Raw genomic sequence first — 24,789 nt, 5'->3', positions numbered from 1 at the left:
TCCAGAAAGGAGATGACTAGCCCTCAGAGAAGGGAACATGAGGCCAAGATGAGAGAGGCTGAGCTTAGGATCCAGAGGCAAGAGTTAGAGGTTGCCCTGGCTAAGGAGAAACTTGCTAGAGCAAGACAGCCTAGAGAGAGTGGGGTAATAGAACCCACTGGTGGCAGCAATATCCACAAGGATAAAGACAGGTCTTTTGATAATAGAAACCTGAGTAAGATTGTGCCCCCCTACAAAGCTGGGGATGATATCCATAAATGGATTACTGCAATGGAGAGAGCCTGCAGAGTACAGCAGATCCCTCAGGAGCAGTGGGCAGCAATCTTGTGGCTCTCCTTTGAAGGTAGAGGCCGAGACAGACTCCTCACAGTTAGTGATGGGGATTCTAGAAACTACCTGGTCCTGAAGAGTGCTCTGATTGATGGGTTAGGCTTAACCACTGAACAGTACAGGTTAATGTTCAGAGATACCCAGAAAACACAGACTCAGGACTGGTCTGAATTTGTTGAGTGTGCCACTAAGGCTCTGGAGGGATGGTTGCTGGGAAGCAAGGTTACAGACTATGAAGGATTGTACAATTTGCTGATGAGAGAACAAATTTTAAATAATTGTCAGAACCAGCAGTTGCATCAACATTTGGTTGACTCAGATTTGACCTCTCCCCAAGAATTGGGAAAGAGGGCAGATAAATGGGTAAGAACCAGAGTTAAGCAAAAGAACCAGAACCAGAACCAGGGTGGTGACCAGAAGAAAACAGACCAGAAGGGTGGGGAGCAGAAAGCTAAAGACCAGAAGTCTTCAACAGGGCCCCAAACTGAGACAGAGGGTGGGTCCCAAACTTCCAAGAAGAAGAAGAAAGAAGGTCAGAAGAAACCCTGGTGTAAAACTTGTAAGAACACCTCTCACTGGACAAGTGAGTGTAAAAAGGGTGGAGCCCCCAGCACTGCAGCCCCTAAGGCACCTGCACCCACTAGTACAGTTAGCAGTGTTGGTCCTCAAGCCAAGGGTTTAGTGGGAATCACTTTGGGAACTGAAGGAGATTCTGACCTAGTCAGAACCCTTACACAGGCTGTTCTGGTTTGTGAAGGGGACATAGATTTGACCCCTGACATAAGTCCCAGTAACCTGGGCAAATACAGACAGACACCTTTGATTAACAACAAAGTGGCTCAAGCTTACAGGGACACATGTGCCAGTGTCACTATGGTGACACCTAACTTTGTGGACCCTGGACAATACATGCCAGGCGATGATTACCTGGTGACCAATGCCAGCAATGTCACTACTACACATAGTGTGGCACTTGTTAACTTTTCCTGGGGAGGGGTAACTGGCCTAAAGAAAGTTGTGGTTAGTGCTGATCTCCCAGTAGAATGGTTGTTGGGCAATGACCTGGAGAACTCTCTATGGTCAGAAGTTGAGTACAGGACTCATGCAGAGATGTTAGGGATATCATCACATGTCCTTGCTGTGACCAGGTCACAGGCCAAAAAGTGCCTCTCTGAACCTCAGGTCTTGGATCCTGGAACAATGGACCAAGTACCTCCCAAGAAGAAGAACAGGAGGGTTAAGGCTGCGCCTTCCCAACTGCCTACAAGTGAGGATCAGGCTTCACAGGAAACTGATCTTGAGACCCCTGAAGGAACTGTCCCTGAAGAACTTGAACCTGATCAGGTTGAGTTTCTGGGGACAGGGGGACCTTCTAGGGCAGACTTGGGGCAGGCTCAGTTAACCTGTCCTTCTCTTGAACCCCTCAGACAGCAGGCTGCTGCTGAGGCTGCTGGGAATGCTCAAGGTGCCCATAAAGTATATTGGGATGATGGACTCCTTTATTCAGAGGCTAGAGACCCCAAGCCTGGTGCTACCAGGAGGTTGGTTATACCTCTGCAATTTAGGGGCTTCCTACTCACCTTGGCCCATGATATTCCTTTAGCAGGACACCTAGGCCAGAACAAGACTTGGGACAGGCTTGTCCCTCACTTTCACTGGCCTCACATGTCTGAAGACACCAAGGAGTTTTGTCGCTCCTGTGAAACCTGCCAAGCCAGTGGTAAAGCAGGTGGAACAACAAAGGCCCCCCTGATACCACTACCTGTGGTGGGGGTTCCCTTTGAGAGAGTGGGGATTGATATTGTTGGTCCAATGGATCCCCCTACAGCATCTGGGCACAGATTCATACTGGTGGTAGTGGATCATGCCACCAGGTACCCAGAGGCAATTCCCCTTAGGACCACAACAGCTCCTGTTGTGGCCAGGGCCTTACTTGGAGTTTTCTCCAGAGTGGGGTTTCCTAAGGAGGTAATATCAGATAGAGGTACCAACTTCATGTCTGGATATTTGACAGCTATGTGGAAGGAATGTGGTGTAAACTACAAGTTCACCACTCCTTATCACCCACAATGCAATGGGCTTGTTGAGAGATTTAACAAGACCCTAAAGGGCATGATTAAAGGATTACCTGAAAAGCTCAGGCGAAGATGGGACATCCTTCTGCCCTGCCTTTTGTTCGCTTACAGAGAGGTCCCTCAAAAGGGGGTTGGCTTCAGCCCCTTTGAATTGTTGTTTGGGCACCCTGCAAGAGGACCCCTGTGTCTTGTGAAGGAAGGATGGGAGTTACCTCTCAAAAAGCCTAAACAGGACATAGTGGACTATGTACTTGGTCTCCGCTCCAGGATGGCAGAGTACATGGAAAAGGCATCCAAAAACCTTGAGGCTAGCCAAGAATTACAAAAAGCTTGGCATGACCAAAAGGCTGTCCTTGTTGAGTTTCAGCCTGGACAGAAGGTATGGGTGTTGGAGCCAGTGGCCCCAGCAGCACTCCAAGACAAATGGTCTGGACCCCATACAATTCTGGAAAAGAAGGGAGAGGTTACCTACTTGGTGGACCTAGGAACTCCCAGGAGCCCCCACAGGGTGCTCCATGTGAACAGATTGAAGGCATATGTCAGCAGGGCAGACATGGGCTTGCTCATGGCTACAGATGAGGGGCAGGAGGAAGAGAGTGACCCTCTCCCAGACCTGCTCACTCAGAACCCTGAGGATGGCTCAGTTGATGGTGTGGCCTTAGGTGGCAGCCTCACTGAACATCAGCAACATGACTGCAGACAAGTTCTACAGGCATACGGGCATATGTTCTCATTGACACCCAGTCAGACTAACTGGTGTACACATGTGGTGGACACTGGTGACAGTCTTCCTGTAAAGAGCAAAATTTACAGGCAACCTGACCACGTCAGGGACTGTATAAAGACTGAGGTGCAAAAGATGCTGGAATTAGGTGTCATTGAGCCTTCAGAGAGCCCCTGGGCTAGCCCAGTGGTTCTGGTCCCCAAACCTCACACCAAAGATGGCAAGAGAGAGATGAGGTTCTGTGTGGATTACAGAGGACTCAATGCTGTCACCAGGACAGATGCACACCCTATTCCAAGGGCAGATGAGCTCATTGACAAGTTGGCTTCTGCCAAATATTTGAGCACATTTGACTTGACAGCTGGCTACTGGCAAATCAGGTTAGCTGAGGAGTCTAAAGCCAAGACAGCATTTTCTACCCCTAGTGGGCATTATCAGTTTGTGGTGATGCCCTTTGGTTTGAAAAATGCACCTGCCACCTTCCAAAGGTTGGTGAACCAAGTCCTCACTGGGTTGGATGACTTTTGTGCAGCTTATCTGGACGATATTGCTGTCTTTAGCTCCACCTGGGAGGATCACCTGATCCACCTGAAGGAAGTGCTTGAGGCTCTGCAGAAGGCAGGCCTCACTATCAAGGCAACAAAGTGCCAGATAGGGCAGAGCAAGGTTGTATACCTGGGCCACCTTGTAGGTGGAGGCCAAGTTCAACCACTGGAGAGTAAGATCCAGACCATCAAGGACTGGTCCCCTCCAACTACCCAGACTCAGGTCAGAGCTTTCTTGGGCCTGACTGGGTACTACAGGAAGTTTGTTAAGAACTATGGGTCCATTGTGACTCCTCTTAATGATCTGACATCCAAGAAGATGCCCAAAAAGGTTCAGTGGACAGAAATCTGTCAAAAGGCATTTGATGACCTGAAGAAGGCCATGTGCTCTGCACCTATCCTGAAGAGTCCTGACTACTCAAGAGAGTTCATTGTCCAAACAGATGCTTCTGAGTTGGGAGTGGGAGCAGTGCTTTCACAGCTTAATGTAGATGGCCAGGACCAGCCCATTGCTTTCATTAGCAGAAGGCTGACCCCCAGAGAGAAACGTTGGTCAGCTATAGAGAGGGAGGCCTTTGCTGTGGTGTGGGCCCTGAAGAAGTTGAGACCATACTTATTTGGCACTCACTTCAAGATTCAGACCGACCATAAGCCCCTCCTATGGCTTAATCAGATGAAGGGTGAAAACCCCAAACTACTCAGGTGGTCCATTTCCCTACAGGGGATGGACTTTACAGTGGAGCACCGCCCAGGGACTGACCATGGCAACGCAGATGGTCTCTCCAGGTACTTCCACTTAGAACATGAAGACACAACTGGTCAAGGTTAGTCTAATGTCCCTGCGTTTGGGGGGGGGTTATGTAGGAGAGTAGGGTCTGCTATCCTATGGTCACCCGAAATCAACTTAAAACTAAGAAGAAGACTGGACTTCGACATTCTGCTGCACAGAAGACTGAAGAAGAATCTCCCTTGTGGCCAAGGAGTGACCACCCTGTGAACACAGGTACCAACCAGCAACTCGACGTCTGCTTTGCCGCCGCCTCCCGCCGGAGACCGAGCCCAGAGCCCGACAAGAACCAGACTCCCAGACTTCTCAGAGCCCGATCCACAGTCCCTGCAAAGAAGGGACCCGTGGAGGCACTGAGCGACGTGGGACCGGACCTCTTGGAAGACACTCGAAAAGCTGACTGCGCAGCTTCTGAGGCATCCTCGACGTTGTGCTTTGGGGATTGAGAACCCCCACCACCGAGCAGCCCTTGCACCGAAGATCAGCCCTCCAGCATCTCCACGATCTGCGTGGGGCCCTTTTGCATTGTGCCACTCGACGCGCCATCCCGGCCACTAGCCACGCGGCCAGCGGCCATCTTGGCGACGAACCCGAAGATTTAAACAGCAGGTCTGGTTGCTCCAGACCTACCCAAGCTCCTGTGAAAAGGAGCACCCGCTCTGACCTTGCTGGTCCGAGTGAACAGCATCTTTCAACTTCTGCGGGGCTTGCATTTGCCAAGGCCTGTTTGCTCCGATCAGGTCGCCGACACCGCCAACAGCGAGAAGCCTACGTGGGACAGCTCGTGACCGACTCCTGGACGTCCTCAACCCCGGGTATCCACGTGGCTGCAGAAAGAATCTACCCGACAACGCCTGTTTGCACCCGACATCGCCTGGTTCCACTCTGGTTCCACGGTAGTCACTGGCTAGTGACTTTGAACACTGTCCCCTCTGCTTTCAGGTCTTCAACTCTTCCGATCCACCCTTGGATCCACCGGAACTCTTCTCATCGAGCCGCCTGCAGCATCTTCAGCTCCAAGCACCATCGACCAGCGTGACGAAACCCGACACATCTTCGACCCTGTGCACCCGCTTCCTGTGGGTGAGGTAACTCAGCTCCGCCGGTGCTCCTGCACTGGTACACATCCCAAGGGCCTGTGTTTTAAGTTTCAGCTCCGTAGGTCACTCGGAAGGTTCCTAACTTTCTAACTTTGTGCTTTTTACGCACCATAGACTTTGTATTGAGAAGTGCGTGCACTTTGAACACTGCACCCGAGTCCCGTGGGCCTTTCCCGACTTAGTTAATTCCAGTCTCGAATAGCTCCAGCGATTCCCAAGGCCCTAGGCCTCTTCACTTTCCTTTAGGTATCTCTTATACCACTTATTTAGTATATGGTTTAGGTGGCCCCTAGGGCTCATCCATATTGTGCAACTTTTGTATATTTTAAACTGTCTTGTGATTTTACGCTTGTGCTTCTGTGCTCATAAAGAGTCCAGGGGATTTTAATAGTTAATAAATCAATATATATTTTCAATATATATCTGTGTGGTGTCCCTTTCATTTGGTATTCAAGGGGGTTGTGTATGGTATAACAGCTGGCTTCACATGCCTTTCAGAGTTTAGCCTAAGACTGCTTTTGTCCACGTTACCACTAGGATAACTGGTCTACAAGGTTGAATTACAACCATCATCATAAGGGTTGCTTGGCATGGTACAAAGTGATCACTAGAATTAGTGAGCATTATATACCAGGCCAACTTCTCACACTGAGTCTTTGTTAATCAAAAGAGAGTTTCTTGAGATGCAAAAGCGAGTCTTATTGAGTCAAGTTCAATCGCTGGCCTCTGGGTTTTGGATCGTGTTAACTGTTTTCATGAAGCGCACTAGGCTGCAGGCTAATTGAATATCTTCTCCCTTGAAGCTAATCAGCAAGTCTTGTCTGCGAGTTCGCACACCTTTTTGATTCCAGAGCTGTGTTAATTTGCTCCTTCGAGCACTGTCTAGAGCTTTGCAGCTACATAACAAGTGCAGAACTTCCTCCTTTGGATATTCGCAAAGCCTGCAATTGGAATTCGGTTCCAAGCGTTTCCATGGGGGAAGATGCACTTTTGACGGAATTACCCCCATCCTCAGCCGCAGGAAATCTTCCTTCACCTTCCTTGAGAAGCTGGTGTTGAGGTATGGCTGAGGTAGGGGGCTAGTGTAGCCTTGGATCATAAACCACCCATGTGATCTTCTGGTTAGTGCGGCTTTGTCTTCTTCCATGGAAAGAATTTTTACTGACTTGTTGACAAGGCGCTTGAAGCACTTGTGTGAACAGCTCGAGTGCCAAAGGTCTTCCAGTGCAAGGGATTTTATAGCTGCTTGAAGGTACACCATTGCGGGGGATCCCTTGTTTGTCTCCTGCTCTTTCCAAAGGTGGGCGTTCAAGGAGTCTGGTTCAGCATTCTTTATTTTGTGCCAGCAGTTAGCATATGCACCTTTACGTGCTATTTGCTGCTTCTGTAAACCAAACTCCAACCTTAACTGTGCTGGGGAGGTGTAGGGGGAGAGTGAGAAGAGTATTCGGAGTGTTTTACTGACCACATTGTCTAGAGTGACCTCATCTCTCCCTCTCATGCATTCACTGCCATATGTTATTGATGGAAGTAATTTTGCGTGTAATATATCCAGCAAAGGGGTTAAGTTTGGGCCCGCTATTTTGTTCTTAATATTTTTTAAAGCGATGGCCAGTGAAATCCCTCTGTTTTTTATTGTTGTTGCGTGTCGCTGGAATGAGCCATTGGAATCAAAAGTTATCCCCAGATATTTGTATTCCTTAACTGTTTCCATTTTTAGGTCGTGCAGAGACCATTGAAATGTTTGCTTTTTAGATTTTTGATTGAAAACCATCACCTTCGATTTTTCCATGTTTATGGTCAGGCCGTTTTTATCCGAGAATGTACTTGTTGTAATAATAAGATGTTGCAGGCCTACTGGGGTGTGGCTGATTAGTATCAGATCGTCTGCATATAATAAGTTCGACAGTGTAAGCCCCCCTAGCTTTGGGGAGTGATGGTTGCAGTTGTCCAGATCTTTAGAAAGGTCAGACACAAAAAGGTTGAACAGGGTCGGTGCGAGGACGCATCCCTGTTTCAGTCCTTTTGTGGTCGGAATCTCTTTTGATAAACAATTGCCGGCCCCCAGTTTTATTTGGATCCAAGTATCTGAATGTAGTAAGATCAGTAAGTTGAGCAATTTGTTGTCCACCTCCCACTTTGAAAGTTTTGACCACAATTTCCCTCTATCAATGCTATCAAAAGACGTTGAGAAGTCGATGTAGCACGCATATAATGTTTTTTTGTGTTTGATGGCGGCATCTATCAGCAGGGAGAGGGCTAGGATGTTTGTCGAGGTCCTTAGATTTTTTGGAATCCAGTCTGGTTGATGGGGATTAATTTTTTATTTGACGCCCAGGAGGTTAGTTCTTCCAAGAGCAGCCCTGAGATGTATTTTGCATCTATATCTATAAGAGCTATGAGTCTGTAGTTCTTAGCCTCATTCTCATAGGTTAAATGTAGGAATCTACCTTTAGAAACACAAATAAAGTGGGGGCGGGGGCACATTAAACCCGTACTGCAAAGGGTCGGATGTATCTCGGCACCAAGACTGGGAGGACTGCTGCACTTGGGACTTCCCTGCGCCGACTGTGCTTCTTCTCCTTGAATCACATAATCTAATCTTGCCTGCATGAAAAGGAAAACAAGCGTCAAAAATGCAATCGGTCTCGCCTTTCTTTAAGTGAAAGCCATTTGCTTTGCTATACAATACCATTAGCAAAGCAAATAGCTTTAACTTAATCAAAGGCGTGACCTATTGCATTTTCAATGATTGTTTATATCCTCTGGCCACACCTGGCCAGAGGTCGATACAATGTTTGCAGGCCCTTTCGCGCAAAACCCTGGGTTCCACTCTTGCAGGACTCAGGTCATTACAGCTCCCTCTTGATACATTTAGCTTTAGGAAAGCCCCAGTCCAATTTGCCCAGAAAGCAGCCTACTATTCCCTGGCATAAGATTTTTAAATTGGAAGATACTGCTTGGCCATTCTCGCTAATTTTTCCAAGAGAAAAATACCGGCCATTTGTTGTTGTTTTAAGAGTCTGCAAAAGCCTGGATGTGATACTAAATAAGACTTTGAATATAATCGTATGCATTAATTTATAACAACACAGCTCTGTCTTTATTTACTTACTTAGTAATGGATCATTAAAACATATTAAAACACATTTAAAAGGGTTTTCTTTTGCTTTTTGCTCTTTGAAGTATGTACAGATAAGGGATAAAAATATCGTATTTCGGTGATTTTACTTATTATTTTCTCGGTCGGAACATCAAAATACCGGTAGAGCCGATGGACAACTTGCCAGGAAATATCAGCAGCAGAAACCGAGCTGTCACTGCCCCAGACAGTACAAACGCCAGCCAAACTCTCCCGCCAAGCAGTTTACATTACGCGCTACGCTACCATACGAGCGCGTCCTCGACCTAAGGCTGCGTCATCGCGTCACAGCCATGTGATCCCCTCCTCCCCGTCATCCTCTGCCAGTCTGGAGTCGCACAATTATGAAAAACTCACCTTCCGCTGGTGCTGGAGCGGAGGTGGTACAGTGTGCAACCTTTATTCGGGCTTCTAGCACCCGCAACCAACAGAAAACGCACGATAGATGGCTCAGGGTCCCGCGAGAGCTGCTGTTAAGTGTGAACGGTGAAGAGAATGGTAAGGGGCCAGAAAAGAGAGCGGAGCTAGCGCAGTCACTAACCGCTGAGCCCTTTTAAACCGGGCATTTATCGGGTGGGGGGAAGAGTGAGAGAGAAAGCGCGAGACCAAGCGCGTGCCCAAGCTGTCAGAAGCACGAGCATGCCTGTGTGGTAGCTGCTGCGTGTGCGCCTGTCAGTGGAATGTTTAGGGTAACTGGAGTGCTCCAGAAGTTGTCACTGCTGATGCCCTTCCAAGGAAGGCACTATCGCCACAATTGGGTCTTTAAAAATGCTGCCCTGTGCTCCTCTTCAGAACAGTCTTTAAGCGAGATTGCACAAATGGCATTTCCTGATTTCTCCATTCTATTTTACAGCCCCTTAGGGCACGGCAAGGTACTGTGGTGGCAAGTTCTCCATGATCCACTGTGCAACATAAGGCATGTGCTCCTGGAAAGCGCTTGGCAGCCCTGTATGTATATGAAATGTACACTATCCATGTACTCGAGTGTTGTGAATACAACTTTAACTTAAACTGGGAATTGCTGCGAAAAGTACTAAGATGCGCTAATTGCTAAGTATTCTACATTTACAGAAAAACCAAATTGCTCTCTGCATTGTTTTACCTCCCTGGTGTTTAAATACCCGCCACGGGACAATTCTACGCCATACCGAATTTTGATTAAACGTGCTGAGTGCTTATAATGTTTACAAGTGAAAACATGTATCCTATTCGTTCGCTAACTTGTTACAAAACCATACAAGTTCCACAACTCAGAATGATATTTTCTCCCCTTCACCTGCAATTACGTTTGAAAAATGTTACTCGAATAAACTTGATAGTAATCTTGAAATTTACTGTATTATGCACGCACATTTTGTACGGTAATATGTTGACTGCTTGGGGATTTGTGGGGGAAAAGTCTTGTACTCGGGCTATAATAATAGCTCAGAAAAGTGTAAGCGAATTCTATCTTGCCTTGGGTAAAATAAGCGTTCTTGGGTTTTACTTAAAAGCAGCTATAGCATTTCTCCGTAAATTGCCCGTGGCGAGGCATTCCAGAGTTGAAAACTGGAATTTGACCTGGTTGCTGCTTTAACACTGATGTAGAGAAAGTACCAGTAGTCTTTCAATTAAAATGCCCACAATGATTATGGCGAATGACTTGTGCGATATCATCAGAAAGCAAATAAGACCACCCTAAAGCAGCAGGTCACGAGTGTAGAGGTCTAAGAGTGTTATCTGAAAAGAGGCTAGAGCCTCGGCTTTCAAGAATCACATCTCTTATTTTCTGTTCGCCCTCCCACACCGATACAGGCATCGCCCCCTAGAGAGGTGTGGCAACTTTCTACAGGCAAAACAGTAAGGCAGGGCACTCGCCTTAACACTGCAGGGGTAGGTGGACCATTGGGCGTGTTTCTTTTAGAGGAGGCGTAGGTTACCTCTCATGAAGGCGGATCAAGCATATGCAAAATATTGTGTGACTTCAATGCTACTGTCTCTTTGTATGTAAAAGTACATTTGCTGGCTAGTAATTAAAATGCAAGAGGGAAATCAAAGCAACAATTTGCAGCATTAGTTTCGTCATGCTCACCTTATTAGGTACTTCTGAATAAAAGTGCTCAAAACTGCATGTGGGTGCTTAAAACGGCACGCATCTCTGCCCCTAAGCTAGTGTCGGATAAAAAAAGAAATAGCACAAATGAACAACTAGGAAAGACAAAAAAAGCCATGCTAAAATATTCACACTTAAATTTACTACCTTAACCTAAAGTTACCTTTAATGGCGTTCCTAACCTCATGGAAAATAACGCTATTAATCAGAAAGTAAAAACAATAAATCTCGAAGGAAAAAAGAACATTGAAATGTCTATTTTCATAATGATGTTATTTTGAAGTATTTTTATAAACTCCAAGCTACAAACCGATTTAAAGAGCAGCAGTTAGATCCTGTTCACGAGTTCTCCCTTAATTCACCCCCCTCTTTCTGCTGGCTAGAAAATCTTATCAAGCATGGGATTTGACCGATTGCAGGACAATTTCTCCTAAGATTTAGAAATTCTTTTCTTAGCACTCGAAGCACAGCAATGCAATGAAACTGTCAGATATGCGCTTTGCCTCTGAAAACATAAGGCCTAGTAGGTAAAGTTAAGAGCATGTTGAAGACAGTTGGCTTCTATGCCTAATTGTATGCCTAATTTTCTGTGCAAATGGTTCTACTTTGAGCGATTTGGGGTTATCGGATATTGTGACTTTGATGATGCTACACTTCAGAAACTCCTAGCATGATGCGTGAAAGGGCAATTGCAATGCACCTTTGCCAAAGATGAAGTCTGCCAGAATTTGGAGGCTTTAAATTCCCACAGAAGAAATTTAATTTCGAAGCTTTTCCATTAGCAAACCAGTTTTGTAGGGAGAAGTGAGCACTTATTACTCTGATACTGGAGTTAAGTTAACGGACACAAGAAATACTGGCTACAGCTGTGAAACTACTTATGATTGTTCAAGTAAGGTAGAGCATTTACAAGTTAAACATTTGGACAATGTTGTAGAAGAGCTTCAAATTATTGATTTATTTCCTGAAGTATAGCTGAACTTAGCATTTTGATTGGAATACCTTTCTTGAGTCTGTTTATATTTTTGATGTTCTAATGTTTCAGGAAACATAAATGACTGATATTCCCAAACTCGTCAATATGATTAGTTCTTCAGTCATTAAAAAACCAAGAGGCAGAGACTGCTGTGGCCTTACAGCGTCCTCAAATGATACAGATAATGGTGTTGGCTGTTTTAATTTTGTTTAAACTTGTAGTTACACAATAGCAGTTAATGTTATTTACTTGCTTCTGGTGGTATAACTGGGACACATAGCCTCCTCACCAATATGTAGCAACTGCCTGTGGCTGCACTGGATCATAGGAGAAGTTAAAAGATATCTCATATTCTTAAAAAGGTATTGGGTGAGTTTAATGTTGAACCTTGAGTATGGTTGGATGGTACTGATGATAAAAGCCCAAGTTCTGCTTCAGCTAACACCTTACCTAAGGAGGTTGATCCGTTTTGGTATACCCCTGAGGCAAAGCTCTCAAATTACTTCTGTGTTTAGAATTTTCCAAGGAACATCATCTGCACATTCTTGTCAAGTGCTTCATAAGCGAATATTCAGCTGCTGCCACTTGGTGTGGAGCCAATATTCTCTTTACTCTAGATTACACCATAGTAGAAGTTGGTTATTTTGAGCTCTGGCTTGAATTTTGAATTACGCCAGAAGAGCAGCACCCTTTAGATAATTAAAATTGCATTTCCTTACCGAGGCAAGTGAACATTGATATGAAACCATTTTGACCATAGTTTCCACAGGCAGTGCTTAACTGACTTACACTAGCTCCATTGAATATAATAGTAATTGTATGTGTTCGTATATTGCCAAATTGTTTACAACTCAGTCAAGAAAAACATTAAAACTTGGGTTTGACTGTAGTTACTTTATATAGGTCTCTCACCATTAACTGTGTGTCGCTTTATTATTAGGCGTAAGACTTTCTTTGCATGGGTTAAGATTGATTGACATTTAAAAAATTGAAATTGAATACTCTATGGTGATCATTGGTTCTGTCCCCTATATTTTAAAAGATGCTTTGGTAATGAGCCTCACCAATCTGAAGCTTGGTGAGGCTATTACTGGTGCTAAGCAACAGCGGGATCACTATAATGTGGCTGATAACTGTACGTTAACCATGTTTTCACTGCCAGCTGTGATTTTTGCAAAGGTACTATTGAATGCGTTCCATCATTGTTTGAATATTAATATATTTCGTATACAGCCCAGGATTGCTTCTGAAAAGGGATGTCCCATGTACATCTACAAAAGGCCAGTAAATATCTTGCCCGCAACACAGGGCTGCTGCATTGTATATTTTGGGACTTTTCTATTGCCGTGGATGCTATTGATCTTATATTGCTATGAAGAGGAAATTATTACATCTTGATTTGCCTTACTGTTATTGAATGTGGTCCATGATGTTACTACTGGGTATAATTGATTGGAACACCTGCATGCTGGTTAGTTATGTGTATGCCAGGATCCCAGGCTTTCCTCTCTTTATTTAATATATTTTGAATTTGCCTCAACCCTTTGTTAGCACCTGCAAATTACATTTTCCCCAAGACTAGGCCCACCTAAAATTAATGACCTATCTTATGTTGATGATGAGCAATAGGATTCATACTGGATTGCAGTGATCCGCTGTTGTCCTTGATATTTGTGTTGTATAGAATCATCTTAAGATCACCATAGAATCATTCATGTTGACAGTAAGAAAGCTAAAGGGAGATGGTATATTGTTGGCAGACAAATACAATTAGTGAACGGATACAAGTATTTAACTGTCTGTTTTGACTCAATTATATCCTATCCTCCTGCCATGATAAATACAAAATTATTTCAAGGAACAGTGGTCCCTAACAGGTGGCGAATAGTAAAAATTCATATAGATCAAGATTGGAATCCATTTAGTCTGTCCAGCCGGACAGGGTTTAATAACACAAATGTAGGTATAATCAAAGTGGGACACAGCCTGTGTCCTACTACTGTACAGAGACATTTGAGACATACATAGACAAGTGAGGCAAGCATAGGCAGTCTGCATATATTCCAAGTTTTGCAGACGAATATTTACAGAGAATACACTGTTGTGATTTAGCAAATATTAAAATCAAATCATCCAGTGTAAGGTGTCGACGGCGTTTCGATCCCCTTAAAGTATAGCTAGATCATCATCAGGACATTAGACATTCATGCCTTTAAATTACACAATAGTACGCGGTTCATATCTGTGAAAGAGTCCTCTTTATGAAATTTTGTAACATGGACCGCAAATGCAGGTCTGCTTAGGACGGGGATTCAATTGTAGCCCCGGGGAATTGCCGCAATGGGATTCCGCTGCCAAATAGCCGATGCTCAAGTGGACCAATAAATACAAAGGCTTTTCACAGAGCGTATGAGACTTTGGCCATTCTGATGTTCATATATAGCAGTGACTACTGGATGTTTAACTACCCTCATCATATCAGTAAACAGAATGTAGGTGTAGCCAGATCCCTGCTCGAAGTCTGAGGTCTTCAACCCTAGCAAACATCTTTGAGTTCGAAATCTGTGCCAGATCAGCTGGGCTGTGTCATTCATTTCTGTGTTGGATTTTCACTGTGAGCAGCGAACCTCCGGGGTATTTAATTTATGGTGGAAATAGACTGGTTTCCCATTAATTAGAAGTGATATATAGCGAGATCGCATGGCATTTTCCTTCATTGTATTAAGCCCTTCAGCTTGTTGAATACATTTGGAAATGGTGGTATGTCGCTGCCAAGACTTGAAATTGGGAGTGGTATGTAAAGATTCTCCAATATACAGGAGCTGAAATGGTTAAAAACCGACCCTATTTGTTGGTCGGACCATTTCCTAACGCTTTTTAGCATTACGCTTACACAACCTGAGAAGCGAGGTTCTGCCCGGCCCCCAATTTCCATGAGAAACTGGAAAAAGATAGATATGATCAAATTGCAGAATGCTCTACAGGTATCCCCCCCAGTTTTAGGTGATGATATGGAGATCAATGCGCTGGAAGCTCACACCTGGCTACAAAGTGCAGTGGATATTTGCCTACCCGTTACAAGGTGCAGAGGGAATGTCCATCGGCCCCCGGCTCCTTGGTATACGGAAGAACTGAAGCTGGAAAAAACTAAGTGTAAGGGACTTGAGAGGAAGTGGCGCAAGCATTATGATCCTCAATCTAAGGAACTGTACCGTAGGGCTAGAAACCTCTACCACACGGCCTGTTCCAGAGCTAAGGCATTTTATGTAACGGAGACCATTAATATGGCTGCCAATAAAGCACGTACCCTTTTCAGTACTGTAAAAGACTTAGCCGGAGCAAATTCGGCGGCGGTCGCGCGCCCCCTGACCCCTCAAAAATGCCAAGATCTTGCTACGTATTTTGTGGGAAAGGTCGAAACTATTCTTGCAAACATTAACCCCCCGGTGAGGGAGGACAGGGAAGCCCTTCCTTTAGAAAGCCCACTAGGAAATCGGCTGGATGCCTGGCCTTATATTTCCGTGGGCACCTTAAAACTTTTGGCGACCTCCATCAAATCAGGTTCTCCGTGCGATCCCCTCCCTATTAACATTCTGTGCCAACTGGATGACGGTGCCTTAGGAACTATTGCCGAGACACTTAATGCTTCCATCCGTCTGGCAACTGTTCCGTCATCGTGGAAGCACGCTATGGTCAGCCCTTTGCTGAAGAAGCCATCTGCCGACCCAGAGGTTCTTGCAAATTATCGCCCGATATCTCTGCTGCCTGCTTTCTCAAAAATTTTAGAGAAACATATCCATGGCGTGCTCTCATTGTACACGGAGAATAACAACTTGCTCCACTATTCCCAGTCAGGCTTCAGGGCAGGCCATTCCACCGAATCTGCCCTCTTGGGAGTCACGGAGAAGATCAGGGGACTTTTGGACGACGGGCAAACGGTTGCTCTCGTCCTGCTCGATTTGAGCGCGGCTTTCGACACTATCTCGCACAACAGACTGCTTGCCAGGCTGAGTGGGGATGGTGTCGGAGGGGCCGCATTGGACTGGATTAGATCTTATCTGAGCAACCGGACGTTTCAGATCATGCCCAGTCGGACATTTTTCCGTCATCCCATGGTGTGCCTCAGGGCTCAATTTTAAGCCCACTATTTTTCAATCTTTACCTCCGCCCCCTCGCTGATTTAGCAGAGCGAGTAGGTCTTGAACTGATGACCTATGCGGATGACTCACAGATGATTTTTTCCCTCACCAACGCAGAATCTTCATCCCCTTCAGCTCTGAAACTTGGTCTTCAGGAGGTCTTCAGCTGGATGTCAACTAACCAGCTGAAGCTTAACGGGGAGAAGACGGAGATTCTTCTTCTGGGAAAAAATCGTGATCTGTGGCAGGAGAGGCACTGGCCGCCATCCCTGGGAGCTTTTCCCAGCCCATCTACCCAGGTTAGAAACTTAGGGGTGTGCATCGATGATTCTCTATCGATGAAACAACAGGCTAATAAAGTGGCTGGCATTTGTTTCACGATAATTAAATGGCTGCGGAAGATTATCTGGATGCTGCCTGTGGATACCCAGAAGACCGTAGTCAATGCGCTAATAACATCTAGGCTTGACTACGGTAACATTCTATATCTGGGCTCCAACTTAGCTGTAACCAGACGGTTGCAGCTTGTCCAGAACTCCGCAGCCAGGCTGTTGTGTAAGATCCCTAGGACAGCAAGGATCTCGAGCCACCTTAGAGACCTACACTGGTTGAAAGTTGAAAACCGGGTCCGGTTTAAGGCCTTGACCTACATGTTCAAGATTAGAGCGGGAACCGCACCACGGTATTTGCAGAAACTGGTTAAGCCTCATGTACCTGTACGCAATCTTCGCTCTTTAAATGGAGCAACTTTCACAGTACCCAGATTCAAACTGGCCCGAATGGGAGGTAAATCTTTTTCCCGCCTGGGACCAGTTCTTTGGAATTCCCTTCCTTTAGCCCTGCGGAAAGAGGAGAACTATGCCAGTTTTAAGAAACAAGTTAAAACCTGGCTGTTTAATAAATAACTGTTTAAATAAATAGCGGTCAATGTGTTGTCAACAGTTGCTTTCTGTGCTTTGTCCTTTTAGCCATGGCGCCGGGAAACCCTTTGTGGGTATCTGTGCGCATTATAAATGCAAAAAATAAATAAATAAAATAAATAAATTCTTAAGAAGGCACATTGTGCCTCGATTTTAGGAAATACATATTTTGGGGCATAAGGCACGCATAGTGCCCATTCTTATTTGACTGCTCCAACCCAGTTAATGTTGCCTGGTCTGTGGCCCAACTAGTACCATCCATTGTAGGTCTGTTTGTAATTTTACTGAATACTTGCGAATATTTCCAATTGGACTGCTCATTTGTTTAACTCACCTAGAAGTCCGTATTTTAAAATATTTTTTTCTGTTCTAATGGTTCTGCATCGATTTTATGATTTAATAATGATTATTTACAAATTATACACTTGTGATGTGCTAACAGATCATACGATATTTTCATACATGTTCTTTAAAGAAAAATCTAATACCCAGTAAAACAAGCATTGGCTTGGTAAATATTTAATCATTGGCAGCCCGCCTGTTGGGGTGGCCACTGCTTCTTTGTGTCATACCTTTTTGCAAAGTTTTATTGTTGGTGAGGCTCCTGTTTTTTAAAAAAAAAAAAAAAACCAGAGAGCTGGCTAAATGGAAAAATATTTTTGGGGTCTCAAAGTGCCCATTGCCATAGTAGGAAACGGAAGGAACTACTTTTTGTTTTAGATGTGCTGCTTGCGAAAGGGCAGAATGCCTAAACTTATAGCAAAGTCAGCCTGCTGGTCAAGTGGGCTGACCAATTGCCTCTTGCTGTATTCTGTAGTGGGCCGAAAGAAAATGGGTATGACACAATAACAGGCCAATGAAGAGGGCTGACTGAAAGCCCCTGTAAATAAGCATATTATACATAGTACTTTAGTAAAACCAAAAGGTCTTGGCCAACGCCAGACCTCAAAATCGAATAACCGAATGCATGTCATGTAATGGTTTGGCATAAATAGTACAAATACAACTACCAAGTCTTTCTGAAAATACGTCTGCGTTAGTTTAAACTAGCTAAGCTTGCAGGGCTAAATATGAATATTTTGTTGACTCGTGCTTGCAAAAAGTTCTTAGGTTCTTGAAAGGTTTACTTTAGTGTATTGAGTATAATGCATTGAGATTGTGTTGAATGAATCTGCAGATAGTCTTGTTCATTTTAAATTACTTGTGTTCAAAACGCCTGAAAGAAACTGCAGATAATTTTTGTAATGAAAATCCTAAGTAAAGAGCTTTGCAATTGGTTTTAATGTATTTGTGTATTATGTCGACTTAATCCGTGCAATGGGAAAGGGAAAAGAGCAATTCTTGTTGGCTTGCTTTTGAGTATCATTTACTTGGGTTAATGTTTTTGCAATGCTTCGAAACTGCCGTAGTAAGTAGTAATAATATTAAATGTTAGTGTTCAGAGTGAAGCTTCATTGGCAAATATAAAGGTCCTTACTGTTTAGTTTGCTCCTCTGCTACCTGCTGTTGTGCACATGCCTCAAATTGTAGTTTGGTACTAAGAGATTTATGTGCTCACATGCAGCTTTTGAAGGACTAGCTCAGTAATTATCTGTGAAAAGGACAAGGCTTATTTTGGCTGCCGCATATGTTTATCCTAGACTTACAATAATAAGCTTTTACATTAACTGGAATGTGATATCCTGGACATAAAAGCCTATTGCTATTGTAGGTTACATGTGTTTGTTTCACAATATATCTATTTTTTTTAATTCAAGCCTCCCAAAACTTACACCCCTTTATATTTATCAACCGACTTTGTGTCACACCCTGATAATATATTAATGCAAGTGTTTATCAAGTTGCATCATTTAAAGTAAATGCAGAATCCTCATGGATAACTTGAGAGAAGATGGTCAAGGTGTATTAATATTGATTGGTTATGGCATACCTCTTTTGAACTCTGTTGGAAAGAAGCTATTGTGAGAGCATCTTGTAATAAAATTAAGTTGCTAGTTCAGGCTGCCTTTCTTTTTAGGGATTTCTGCTGAATGCTCTCCCCATCTCTTCTCACACGCTGTGCAATGTAGCTGTACAGCATGTGGATCTTTGTAGCGGACATTGATTCAATAATGTGACTTACCTTACTAGTAGTTACTGGTAGGTAGGTTGCATCTCTGTTATGTTATTTGTATTTGTATCATGCATTTCACCTGTAAGAGTATCCTGTCTGGAACAGTAAGTTATTACGAGGAGGTTCGAAACCAAGCTAGTTAGAACAGCCAGGTTTAACTTTCTTACTTACATTTTAAAAGTGATCCAGTGGAACAAATGGAGGAAGCTAATTCTAAGCTTTGGAAGCCAGTTGAGCTGCTCTAGTACACCAGATGTGAGGCTGGAATCACTGGCACAATATTGTGGTAAAAAATATTGTTGCCAAAAATATTGTCAAAAGTATAGTTTGTCAATATCATGCTCCAATACTTATTATAAGTACCAACATGTTTGGAAAAAAATAACTTTGGTACTAATATCGTCCCAAAAGATAAAAAAAAAATATTTTTCCATTTTTTTTAAATTATTTTTTTAAATAGTTTAAAGTAGTAAATGTTAAATATTTTAATATATAAATTGGGTATAAGGTAAATTAAATTCCGCTAATATTTAATACTACATATACGTATATATTTATATAAATGCAAATTAATATTTTGCATTTATTTCTACGAAACTGTACATATGGACATATATAAATATATATTCATGGTCCTAAATGTAAAATATAAACAAAATGAATATAATGTAAAATACAAATTTGTATTAATTGTTACACTGTGTGTGAATATACAGATACACACAATAAAACCATAAAAAATATAAACAATTCAATAAGAACAAATATATTAATGTCGATTATAAATTAAATTTAAAAAATGTAAAACCCTAAAAAGCACATTCACAAAAAATACTACAATCATTAAAATACATTTAAAAATAAATTCTATAAAATATTTTTTTTAAAGTAATGTTATAAAATCTATTTTACCATTATTATGAAAATGAGTAGTCTAAGAATATTAAGTAGTGGCTGAGCCGTGGAAGATGACGGAAGCGAGTTAGAGAAGCTCTGTGTCTGAGACCCACAATCCTTCACACATCACCGTATTCAGGGCCGGGCTGCCTGAAAACAATAGTGGTACTAGGTGGGATCTGTGCCAGCCATATTGAGGCGGGGACGCCCCCAGTTAGGTGGGGGAACCTCCAGTGGCCTACCTTGAGAGGTTTGAAGCTTGAAGGCTGCATGGCTTAGGCACGGAGGTACGTCTGCCCTTTTACTGGTGGAAAGATGCCCGGAACCTGGTCGGCTGGGACAGTTGACGAAGGCCAAGAGAGGTCGCGGGTCATCTCTGGACATGAGGTGAGCTGGTGAGTGTTGGGGGGTTGAACCTCTTAAGGCTGCATTGCCAGGGGTGTGCTCTGGCAGGGACTAGGTTGTGACGGCCCCTAATGGGACTTCCCAGTGCCTGGAAGGAGGACTCTGCGGTGCTGGGGGGGTTGCGATCTCACTAGCCCGTGTCATACCAATGCCATAGACAACACTAGGCTGGTGCGCCGGGGCTCCTCTCCCAATTTGAGGCAGCCCCACTGAGCTGAGACCTGCCATAGCATCACCCACAGATGGCTGGAAATGGCGAATGCAGTCTGGCCTGACAGCTGATCAAGCAGGGAGAAACCACTTGGAGGCTGCATGGACTTAGCCCAGAGGAGGTAGGCCTGGGCTGACAGCTGTCATAGAAAGGCCTGAGAGCCCAGAAATCAACTGGGAAGTGAGGCACAATCCTGGCATGGAGGGCGGCAGCTAAGGAGTGGGCTTTGGATCACTGCCGGTCCAGCTTCCAAGCGCACTCCTCTGGTGCAGGTTGGGCCCGGGTCCCGCACCATTCTCACCGAAAATACTGCAGCACCTAGGAGAAGGCTAGTATAGTACTGGTAGACTGCATGAGCATTGGCTTGGGTCTGCAGTATCACCTAAGGAGGGAGATTGGTTGCTGCAGAGCAGCCCGCGGGGCCTTGTGCCCATGGCTACCTAGCAAAATGCAGTTACAACAAGGAACGGGGTTCCCCCACTTCCAGCCCCCCCAAGAGACAGTGACCTGCTGCAGCGACACCCAGCGAGAGAGGGAGGGAGGGACGACTGACTGCAATTTTGGTCACCTGTTTGTGTTAGGACCAGGGAGTGGAGGAGGCCCTGGGAGACCTCCGACCCTCGACCCATTGAGAACCACTATAATATCCACAGGGACCCGTCCCACTCCTAGGTCCAAGCCTGCTTTTATCCCAGCTTGCATTTACCTTGACCGCAATCACCACTTATCTGCAGTACAGCCTTGAACCGCTCGTGCCCCTTTGCGTCGAGGTGGAGAGGCACAAGGAGATGCGGGTCCTCAACAGTACAAGACTCGTTGTGAGTTGTGGCGTGACCTCGGGAGGGGTCCAACTAACCTTGGCATCGCCTCAGTCACTGGGCCACTACCGGTGCTGTTGGACTGTCCTTTGACCCTGAGCAGAATACTGGAACACCGAGATCACCGCACTAAGTGGAATTGGAGAGTCAGCCAGAGTTGCGCGTGCCTCCCAGTCACTGTTTTGTGTTATAGCGATCTGGGGGCTGGCCGGTTTGGGCTGAGAAGACTGCATTGATTGAGCCATCCAGGAGTCCACAGAGCGGGACTAAACTATCACAGATGACATTCTGAAGTACTCTGCCACTTACGGTACAGGGGCGTTTATCTTTCTCAAGGATGGTGATGCTTCCCCAGCTTCTGTATCTCTTTCATGTTTTATGTTTGTTTTAAATTATTTATTGAGCGCACGTCTACCAGCGGTTTCTTGGCGCTAATGCTAACATGGTCCAGGGCTAGAAAGCCGGGGAGGGTGATGGCGTTTTACTCAAGGAACTTCTTGAACAAGAAGGTCTTGAGATGTTTTCGGAATTGGGGGTACAGGGTGATGGAGCGGAGTTCAAGGGGAAGGGAATTCCAGAGGATCGGGGCAAGAGTGGCAAATTTTGAGCCTCCCCACTTCTTTCTCCGGTAGCGTGGGACAGTGAGGAGGGACTGGGAGGACGAGCGGAGTTCCCTGGTGGGAACGTAGGGAATAATCTCAGAGGAGATAAAGGCAGGTGCCACGTCCTGGCGTGCCAAAAAGGTAATAGAGGCGAGCTTAAATTGGACCCTGGCCAGCACAGGGAGCCAATGGAGAGTTTTTAGAAGAGGGGTAGAGTGGTGAAATTTTGGAAGTTTGAAGGCCAGGCGGGCCGCCTGGCCTTCAAACTTGGGATCTTGGGAACTTGGGATCGTGGGATTGACTTTCCATGTCAATCCCACGATCCACTTTTCATGCTTTGCATGCAATGTTGTGAGTATACATAACATGGGGAGGAGGCGTGTGGTATTGCGCAAGTTGCAAATGCCAGTAGATAGAGGAGGCCTGAGAGTACCAAACTTTGAGCATTATTACCTTGCAGCACAACTGGTGGTTGGCAGGTAGGCAGACTTATCAGTGGCCTTAGCACAGACTATGATATGAGAGGCACTATTCCCAGGGACAGGGAAGCCCCATGTGGCCAACAATATGGTTCGTGTTGCCTGTGAGAGTTTTGCTGAAGTATACGCGTTATGACGTGCATGGTACTCTATTTTCTGGCTATACGGATTAGTACCAACGCACCATTTTGGGAATTCCTAGGGTGTGATGACCTGGTAATATGGTCGGACGCTGGGCTGGGTACTCTTGGGGATTTGTTTTGGCATAGAGCACTCCTATCCTTTGGTCAACTACAAGAGGAATATGACCTGCTGGCGGGACACTTCCTGGCCTATGGCAGATTAGTGGCTGAGCTAAGCTGTCTATGGAATATCACTGAATCGGAACCGGAGCAACATGCCCTTATACACACTTTACACATTATGGGGAACGGCCACCACCTGGTTACCTGGTGGCAAGGCGCTATCACACACGACGACTGACCCAAAGAATAGAAATGGGCCACAAAGATTCTATGGAAATCATCCTGCAATGCTAAGTTTCATAATATTGAACATAACCTACTGTGCATGGCTTACCTGACTCCAGTCAGCCTCTACAGAATGTTTCAGGCTTTCCACCTATGCCCCAGATGCCATATGCCCAACGCAGATTTGATAAATGTGGTCTGGGATTGCCCAGCAGCGGCGACATTATGAAGTGCAGTTACAGACACATTAACAACACTGACAGAACGCACAGACCTGCATACATTGGAAGGAGTAATGCTTGGCCTATATAGAAGACGGAAATCCCATAAAGAAACTACTCGGTTCATAGACATGAAATTGCTCATTTTGGCCCACTTAATAGCATTGTACTGGAAGGCACACACTCTCCCGAATGAATGGCACTGGTGGGCATCAACTCTGAATTGGGTTAGAGCTGAGGCTGTGATACTGCGGCACAAAGAGGGCAGGGGTTTACGAAGAATCCCAGTAGCGGGGCTATGGGAGAACAGGTTTCAAGAGCTGCAGCTTTTGCCTGATACATCATCAGAAGGATAGGAGATACACTAACACTAAGGTCGTACATGCGAGTGACCATTTGCTAGTACTCTACTCGGCTCTCACCCCCCCCCCCCCAACCAACCGCATTCACTGCAATTCAGGGGAGGACCATTGTTAAAAGTTCACATTATCTGCCTGTCCACGGACATTGAGGATCTATCACAATGAACCATTTACTCCTGCTGATAATCATAAATGTAAACTCGGAAATTCATTTTACTATGATTTACCATGTAATGTAATAAAAGCTGACAAACTAATTGTGAGAAGTTGGCCTGGCATATGATGTCCACTATTCTAGTGGGCACCTTGCACCAGTCCAACGACCCTTATTGATGGTAGGTTTGAAGTCAAACTTATAGAAAGCTATCTTAGTGGTAGCTGTGGAGAGCAGCCTTCAGGCTAAGACTTAGAGGCGAGTTAAGCAAGTTATTTTACCAGTTTATAATCTCTTGAATGATCAAATGAAAGTACACCACACAAAGTATATATCAAATATGTATGTATTTATTCTAAACACAACCCCTCTGGACTCTTTGAGTCAGAGGTAAAAGTACAATACAAGCAACTTAATTAGCATACGATAAGTTGCACAGTATACATTATGCCCTAGGGGCCTCACAAAAGATGCACTAAAATATATGAGGATGAGGACGGAACCTCATCCTCTGCTCCGCTCCCTCAGCCTGGGACGACTCCTGGTGGCCGACAACTCTAGGAACAGCCCCAACGCCCACGTACGCAACATAGGGGTCATCCTCGACTCCACCCTCTTCATGTCCAAGCAGGTCAATGCTGTCTCCTCATTCTGCTTCAACATCCTCAGAATGCTCCGCAGGATCTTCAAGTGGATCCCCACCAAGACGAGAAGAACTGTCACCCAGGCCCTCGTCACCCCGAAGCTGGACTACGAAAACGCCCTCTATGCAGGAGCGTCGACCAAGCTCCTGAGGCGACTGCAACGCATTCAGAATGTGTCAGCACGTCTGATCCTAGACATCCCCCGCCGCAGCCACACCACACCCCACCTGAGAGACCTGCACTGGCTCCCCATCAACAATAGTATAACCTTCAAACTCCTCATCCACGCACACAAAGCTCTCCACAAGACTGGCCCAGCATACATCAACGACGACTCCACTATTACACCCCCACCCGCCAGCTTCGCTCCGCCAGTCTCGCCCTCACCACAGTGCCCTGCATCTGAAGATCGACCACCGGCGTCAGATCCTTCTCCCACCTCGCCGTCAAGACCTGGAACACCCTCCCCACCAACCTACGACAGACCCAAGACCTACTGGCCTTCAGAAGACTCCTCAAGACCTGGCTCTTCGATCACTAGCAGCAGCACCCCCCCAGCGCCTTAAGACCCTCACGGGTATGT

General features: G+C 45.2%; 1 protein-coding gene across 1 annotated transcript in view; it reads left to right on the top strand.

Moving 5' to 3' along the window:
• Window positions 1-9,018: 9,018 nt before the first annotated feature.
• Window positions 9,019-24,789, top strand: part of LOC147733678 (transient receptor potential cation channel subfamily M member 7-like) — a 1,990,815-nt gene continuing 1,975,044 nt past the window's right edge. Inside the window, exon 1 of the mRNA XM_086958252.1 lies at window positions 9,019-9,201. Coding sequence (XP_086814378.1) covers window positions 9,199-9,201 — 3 coding nt within the window. The 5' untranslated portion in view covers window positions 9,019-9,198. The remainder of the gene's footprint in view (window positions 9,202-24,789) is intronic.

This window comes from Lissotriton vulgaris, chromosome 2_1 (assembly GCF_964263255.1).
Source record: "Lissotriton vulgaris chromosome 2_1, aLisVul1.2, whole genome shotgun sequence".
NCBI classification, from domain to species: Eukaryota; Metazoa; Chordata; class Amphibia; order Caudata; family Salamandridae; genus Lissotriton; species Lissotriton vulgaris.
The sequence above is the reverse complement of the archived record's forward strand: the minus strand, read 5'-3'. Positions and strand labels throughout refer to the sequence as shown.